This window comes from Coptis chinensis, chromosome 7 (assembly GCF_015680905.1).
Source record: "Coptis chinensis isolate HL-2020 chromosome 7, ASM1568090v1, whole genome shotgun sequence".
NCBI classification, from domain to species: domain Eukaryota; kingdom Viridiplantae; phylum Streptophyta; class Magnoliopsida; order Ranunculales; family Ranunculaceae; genus Coptis; species Coptis chinensis.
The window spans coordinates 53,830,445-53,838,858 of NC_141462.1; the positions used below are offsets into that span (position 1 = coordinate 53,830,445).

General features: G+C 38.5%; 1 protein-coding gene across 1 annotated transcript; it reads left to right on the forward strand.

Moving 5' to 3' along the window:
- The first annotated feature begins 7,695 nt into the window (after nucleotides 1-7,695).
- Nucleotides 7,696-8,151, forward strand: LOC147487962 (uncharacterized). Its single transcript, XM_086574217.1, has one exon. It carries the CDS (start codon nucleotides 7,696-7,698, stop codon nucleotides 8,149-8,151), a length of 456 nt encoding a protein of 151 aa, XP_086430343.1.
- Nucleotides 8,152-8,414: the final 263 nt, after the last annotated feature.

Below are 8,414 nucleotides of genomic sequence, written 5' to 3' on the forward strand. Positions count from 1 at the left end.
GTTGAAAATGTGCTAGTTAAAGTCACTAACTACCCAACAGACTTCATTATCCTAGACACAAAAGTCACTAATAACTCTGTTCCTCTCATTTTAGGCCGTCCTTTCTTGGCAACGGTCAATGCGCACATAAATTGCCATAATGGTTCGATGTCCATGTCCTTTGGCCATCTTTCTGTTATGGTAAATGTTTTCAAAATGATGCAATAGTTATCCGATACGACTATCGATGGAGAAGTTAGCATGATCGAGAGCTTAGCTCAAGATTATTTCAACAATACGTTTCCAAAAAATTAGATGCACCAATTCCTTTCCTTTGGTAGTTTCAACTTTGACGATGAATTCTACTTAGAGGAAGTCAACGCCCTTTCCGAGTCTACTCCTATCTTAGATCCCTCTGTAGCTACATCTTCTAAGTTTGAAGACCTCTTACCTAAACAAGTCTTCACTACTCAAAATGAGGACCCTCCAGAATCATTTTTACTCATTTTTCCCACCCCTGTGCTTAAACCTCTTCCTGCTGAGTTGAAATATATCTAGCTTGATCCGGTGATCATATCTTCTCAGTTATCTGCTGATGAAGAGGCACATTTGATTAGGGTGATTAGGAAACATCGTTCCGCCATCGGTTGGTCCCTGGACGACATTAAAGGGAATGACCCTAGTGTTTGCACGCATCGCATACATTTGGAGGATAATGCGAAGACTTCACGTGAACCTTAGCGTCGCTTGAACCCTTCTATAAAAGAGGTGGTCAGGGAAGAAGTCTTACGGTTACTCGATGTGGGTATCATATATCCCATCTCCGGTAGTGAATGGGTAAACCCTATTCACGTAGTTCCTAAAAAATTAGGGGTTACCATTGTGCGTAATACTGCAGGTGAATATGTCTCCACATGAGTTCCTATGAAATGGAGGATCTGTATTGACTACAGAAGCTTAAACGCCATGACACAAAAGGATCACTTTCCTTTACCTTTTATAGATCAGATGCACAAATATCTAGATGGTCATGCTTATTATTGTTTTTTAGATGACTATTCTGGCTATTTTTAGATCATTATCGATCCTGACAACCAAGACAATGATAGGGTTATATACTAAAACCATTACTTTTGTATTAACTCTAATTTTTCATATTTTGAATGAGAATCATATGGGCAAGTGTTATGCATATTATATATGTTATTAGTTATATGCATGCGTCTAATACTTTATGTTGTAGATGATATGGTGTGTGGTGACACACAGAAGATCATATCATTAGTACCTTATAAAATATAAGTAAATGTTCACAACCTAGATGGATTTGGACAAACCATTGGTATGGTTGTAGTACAATATGGTATTAGTCTATCTTGACTACATGATTACACTAGTACACTTTGTGTGTATTGAACAGGACCAAGTGAGGTTGTGTCTCTCTATACTGACTATATAAGAAAACAAACACCTCTGTTATTATGGATGATTATCCTTTTAATCCGGATATAATAACGGGCACTTACGTGCATTGTACATTGCTTTAAATCATCAATGAGTGAGATTCATTTGTGAATCAACAAACTCGATGGATTAGGTAATGACATTATATGTAAGGTGTGTTGTTGATTATAGAAAGAATCCGTGACCTACACGAAGTCGGGTTGATGATGTCCCCTTGAGGAGCTCATAAGGATTGTCATGTAAACCCTACAGGTGGATTTAATCCGACAAGATAATGAGGTTGAGTGGTACTACTCAAGGACATAAGAAGTTGATTAATATAGTTATTAGTAACTTGACTTAATCAACAGGCATTCGATATCTTAATTCGGGGAGATCAACATGCATATAATATGGAGCCTATAAACGTAATACATGTGATTTGGGATTAGGGAGGTAGTGCAATAATGGCCTTTAGTGGAATAAGCTATTTGTTGACGAACATGGGTCGTGTGTTCTAGGTGAACATGGGAAGCCCAAGCCCGTCAGGAGACCTAACCCTAATTTCTCCTCATGGTCCCTATTGTAGCCTATATAAGGAAACCCTTCTTTCATGGCCAAAACACTGAGTTATTGCTCAAGCAAAATTAGTCCCAAAATTCGGTTATAACCTTGTGAGTGAGAGAGGCCAAGAAAGAAAGAAGGGGCTGGTGGATCGTTGCCCACACAATGTCCATTCCAAGGATAGGAATACAACAGAAGATCAAGAGGTTGCTGAGATATCACAACTGATCAAAAGGTATGATTCCTAATCAAAATAGTGAACACCCTTATTCCGCTACGCATGGGTTTTCACGATTTGTCAACAATGACATGCAACCATAACAGTTCCTACAGACAAGACTACATTCACATGTCCTTTTGGAACATATGCCTATAAACGAATGCCTTTCGGCCTTTGTAATGCTCCTGGTACCTTCCAGCGGTGTATGCTTCATATATTTAGTGATATGGTGGAGCACTTCATAGATGATTTTTCTATCTATGGAGACTCTTTTAGTGAATGCCTGTCTAATCTTTCCAAGGTGTTGACATGGTGTGAGGAGAAGAATCTGGTTTTAAATTGGGACAAATGTCATTTTATGGTAAACAAAGGAATAGTGCTAGGTCATATTATATTTAGTGACGGCATCAAAGTAGATAAGACCAAATTAGATAAAATAGCGTCTCTACCTATACCATGGACTATCCATGACATTAGAGCCTTTTTAGGCCATGCAAGTTTTTATAGATGTTTTATCAAGGATTTTTCAAAATTAGCTAGGCCTTGAACTAATATGCTTTTAAAAGATGTCATATTTGATTTTAATTATGACTACAAACAAGCTTTTGAAACTTTAAAAGACGCTTTAACATCTGCATCGATTATACAGCCTCCCGATTAGTCAAAACCTTTCGAGCTTATGTGTGATGCTAGCGATTATGTTGTTGGTGCTGTGTTAGGCCAGAAACTAGATGATAAGTCCAATGTTATTTATTATGCTAATAAGACTTTAAATGATGCTCAATGAAATTACACTACTATGGAAAATGAATTTTTAGCTATGGTTTATGCTTTAGATATGTTCCGCCCTTATTTAGTTAGTTCAAAGACCTTAGTCTATACTGACCATACAGCTCTTAGGTACCTTCTCGCCAATAAGGATGTTAAATAGAGATAGATCCGATAGATTCTTCTCCTATAAAAGTTTACCCTATAAATTAAGGATAAACGAGGGGTCAAAAATGTAGTTACCAATCCTTTATCTAGACTGACAAATGACAGTGATAGTGATTCTGAGTCCATACCTGATTCTTTTCCTGATGAACATCTTTATTCTATTTTTTCTGCACCTTGGTATGCCGACATTGTGAATTATTTAACTTATGATATTATTCATGATGTTTGGTCAAGAAATGAACTTAAAAGATTTTTTGCCAAAGTTAAGCTATACTACTGGGATGAGCCCTACCTTTTTAAGTATTGTGCGGATCAGATTATTCGTCGTTATATTCTCCAGTGGGAATATAATGAGGTTTTATCCTTCTGCCATGGAAAAGAGTGTGGTGGCCATTTTAGTGGTATGAAAATGGTAGCTAAAGTTCTGCAATGTGGTTTTATTGGCCTACCATTTTTAAAGATGCCCAAGTTCACTGCAAGACGTGTGTTTGCTGCCAACAACTTGGGCGTATCACTAAACGTAATATGATGCATTTAAATCCCATCATGGTCATAGAAACTTTTGATGTATGGGGCATTGATTTCAAAGGTCCTTTTCCTATTTCCCACGGTTTTATTTATATTCTTATTGTCGTGGACTACGTTTCCAAATGGATAGAGGCCATGGCTTGTCGTAGTAATGACCATAAGATAGTTGTGTTTTTTGTTAAGGAATACATTTTCTGTCGTTTTGGCATCCCTAAAGCCATCATTAGTGATGGCGGAACACATTTTTACAATAGAGTTGTTGATTCGTCAGTTAAGAAATACGGAGTTACCCATAAGGTGGCTACTCCTTATCATCCACAGACTAGTGGCCAAATAGAAGTCTCTAATAGGGAAATTAAAAAAATATTAGAAATGACAGTCAATCTTGATGGCAAAGATTGGTCTAAGCGTCTAACTAATGCCTTATGGGCGTATTGATAAAACAGAAAATGATAGTTTTACCTACAAATAAATGATGAAACTCAAATGTAAGTAAAACTAGAACTATTTTCTTGCTTATATATCAAAGTTATCTACTCTCGTTATCAATGCAATAGATTTAGAGTAGAGGATTTGTTCCACTCTTACTCGTTTAGGTGGAAGGTTTCCTACTTCGTGTAAGCTAACAAAGTCGTGAGCGTAATGGAATTGAAATTTAACTACGATGGTGAATCAACAATCAAGATGATATAAATTAAACTATGGAAATACTAACTTGACAATATGGGGAGGAATTAGGGGGATTTGATTTCACCTTAATTCGACTTAATAAACTAACGAAGAATTGTTGTAATCCGAATTGCTATGTTTTTGCATAAAAATTGGGTCTATCTAATCCCTAATCATTCATGGTAATCTCTACCAACTAACAATCAGCATGTGAAACAATCAAACCCATTCTCATGGAGAACTAATTACTTTCTAGAATGGAATAGATTACTACGACCATTTCTATGCTAATCGAAATCAAGTTTCATCAAGGTTTCCTCAAACACCTCTAATGGAGGTTTTAGCCTTGAAACATTACACTATCATTTCTAACACAAGAACAAATAGAATAAGTCATTATTGAATAAGTATTAAACTTTATTAATCTAATTGAACAATAGTATGATGATTCAAAATGAATAAATACTGAAATTAAACTAAGATTATGAATAACTAATTATCAAAGGGTGTTCTGAAAGGGTGGTCACGGTCTGTTGGTAGTAATAATCAGAGGATAGTCCAAGATACAAGAGAGGAGCTAGAGGCCATCCAAGAGAGACTCCAGCTGAACCCTTTAGACTGTTCGCTTAGTGCCCAAGAGTTCTTCGTTCGAGGAAAACTGTGTGAGCTTCTCAGAATGGAGGAAGTAGATATATACCAAAAAGCAGATATTGACTGGATGGTTTTTGGGGATAAATGTAGCAAGTTTTTCTTCAACTCTTTGAAGGAAAAAAAGAGGCGAAACTATGTATGGAGTGTGATTGATGATAGAGGAAACTATAGGGAAGGGAAGGAACTAGTTGTTGAAGCTTTCTTGAAATACTATAAGGAAGTACTTGGGGAGCCGTCTAATGCATCTTGCGACTCTGAGTTTCTTAATAATCTTAGGGTGTCAGAAGTGAACACTGCTACAAGCCTATTTCTAGAATCTCAAATAACAGAGTCTGAAATAAAATAAGCTCTATTTGGTATGGAGGATAACAAGGCGCCGGGTCCCGACGGGTTTAATGCTTGTTTTTCCAAAAAGAACTGGCCAACTATTGGCGAGGATTTCTTACGAGCTATCAAGTATATATTTGCTCAGAAGCAGATGCTAGGAGGGATAAATGCAACGCTGCTATGTTTTATACCGAAGATGAAGAATGCTTCAAATGCCAGCTCCTTCAGGCCCATTGCTTGCTGTAACATTGTGTATAAATGTGTCTCCAAAGTTCTAACTAACAGGATACAAACTTGTATAGCGACATTAATTTCTAATTCCCAATCTGCGTTTGTACCTGGGAGGTCTATCCAGGATAACCTTCTCCTTGCTCACGAACTACTTAGAGGATATTCAAGGAAAACAGGGCAAAAAAGATGCGCTATAAAGTTGGACATAAATAAGGCTTATGATTCAGTCTCTTGGCCAGCACTGAGAGTCATTCTCCAAAAGTTCAAGTTTCCCCCTCTTTTCATAGATTGGCTCTACATGTGTTATGCCTCTCCTTCGTATTCAGTGATGGTAAATGGAACGCCAGAAGGGTACTTTAGAGGTCAACGAGGGCTGTGACAAGGGGACCCAGTTTCTCCTTATTTGTTTGTTCTTATTATGGAAGTGTTGAGTGCTCTACTCCATCAAGGGCTCCAGATGAAGTTGATAAAAGCCCACTCAAAGTGCAAAAAGCTGAAGATCTCCCACCTCTGTTTTGCAGGCGGTGTCCTCCTCTTTTGTAAAGGAAACTTGGAATCTATCCAAACGATCAAGGACATCTTAACATCTTTCTCCAAAGCTCTTGGGGCTGAGCTTGAGTAATGAAAAACCACTCTCCTTACAGTAGTATGTCGAGGAAGAGGAAGGTCGAGAGCTAGCTGCAGTCATGAACATTTCGATTGTCTATCCACCATTAGCCTACCTTGGGCTTCCTTTGACTGTATCAAGGCTGGGAATTAGAGATTGTCTGCCTCTTATAGAAAGATCACTAGTCGCATTTCCAACTGGAAAAATAAGGACTTGACAGAGGCGGGGAAGAGTTCAATTAGTCCAATCTGTCTTGTCCTCCTTCCAAACGTATTGGGCCAAAACCTTTGTGTTACCAAAAGCAGTACTGGATAAGGTGGGCAAGATTTGTAACAGCTTTATCTAGTCAGGACCAAAGATGGAAAGGAAGATGCACCACTCGAGTCATGCAACCCTCAGGATGACGAAAGAGCAAGGAGGTCTTGGGCTGATCGATCCAAAGTTTTGGAACAAAGCAGCGTATTGTGGGTTAGTCTTTAAACTGGCCCAGAAAACAGACAGCCTGTGGGTAAAGTGGTCTTGGGAACAAAATATAAAGCAGAACCATTTCTGGACTATGAAAGTGCCAAAGGACTGCTCCTGGGTTTGGCGAGGGATTTTGAAACATAGGGAACTCTCATGGAAGTTTATGAGATATAGCATTGCAAATGGAAATGATACGAGCTTTTGGCATGATCCCTAGTGCTCGGGACCTCTTTTCTTAAATTCTCAAGCCCGAAATCTGCTAGCCCAATCTGTACCTCAGGAAGCAAAAGTGGCTGAAGTGATAACGAATAGGTGTTGGTCGAGAACAATTTCTGAATTACAAAAATCTGAAGTGAAGAAGTGGATCCTGGATACAGAGATAAACTCTTATCTTGCAGAGGATAGAGTTATTTGGACTCCGACGAGTTCAGGAGAATTCACGATTTCTTCGGCATATGCTGCTATTAGAAATGTGCGGAGTAAGGTAAAGTGGTTCAAACTTGTGTGGGGAAAGCTCACAGTACCCAAGCACTCCTTTACTATGTGGCAGTTATTCTCTGGAGCACTGCCTACACAAAACCGGCTTATGGCAAAAAAGGTGATAAGCCAATCTCGATGTTGTCTTTGTGATTCCATGGAGGAAAGTTCGGCACATCTGTTTTTTGATTGCTCCTACTCGAAGATAGTGTGGCAAGGTGTAAAAAAAGCTATGGGATTATCATAACAGGTTCGTGCATCCCATGTTGAATGGTACAGGCTTAGCGCATGTGCAGACCAAATACTATGGCGTCTGAAGTAATGAGGGCTCTTATATGTGCGGCTGTTCAAGCCATCTGGAGTGAACAAAACTAGAGGATTAAAAAGAAGCGATGCACTCCTGCTGATGTGGTAAGTCTCCGAGCCCTCAATAGAATGAAACTATATCTGGGAAAAATGCTATAATCAGTACAGGAGGATGTGGGGTTGCGACTGCTGCTGGAAAAGTTGGGAATAAGAGCAAGGTTCAAGCAAAGGGGGGAACACTGGGTTCGGTGGCAGGCAGCACCACACCTATACGCTAAATGCGGATGGATCTATGAAAGATGAGAGCACTGGATTCAGTGGAGTTTTGAGAGATAGTAACAATGAGGTGATTCTCGCATATAGTGGATCTTCTCCTAGAAGATCGGTACTGCACCAGGAGCTGCTAGGGGTAAGAAAAGGGTTGGAAGGTGGCATAGCAGTGTGTATACAAAAGCTACAAGTTCAATCAGATTCTATGAGAGTGGTTCGGATTATGACTAACAGTGAAGATCCACCGTGGCACTGCCGGAACTTAGTCTCCCAGATTAAAAGTTTGGCTACGCAGTTTGAAGAGATTGAGTTTAAGCATGTGTTCCGAGAAGGTAACCAAGTCGCAGATTACCTTTCAAAAGTCGGTATCTCCTTATGTAATGAGTCTATGTTCTATATCCCCCCTATGGATAAAAAACTCGATGAGTTGATTAAAGGGGATAAGGATGGAAAAATGTATTTGCGTCTTTTGGCTTAATAAAGGTTGGGGTATCCTTAACCCCCAGTTACTTCAAAAAAAAATTTTTATCAATTTAAGACAAACTAAATGAAATGAACTAAGTAATGGATTCTAAAAACTAAATTTACTGTTCTAAATAATTTATTGATAATTCACTAGATAAAAACTAAGTTATTGATTCTACAAGATAATTTCTTGTTCTAAAAACTAATTCTATGAAAAATAACTAGATCCAAAACTAACTAACTTAAGAGCTAAGCCTTTGTCTCTTCATATAGAAG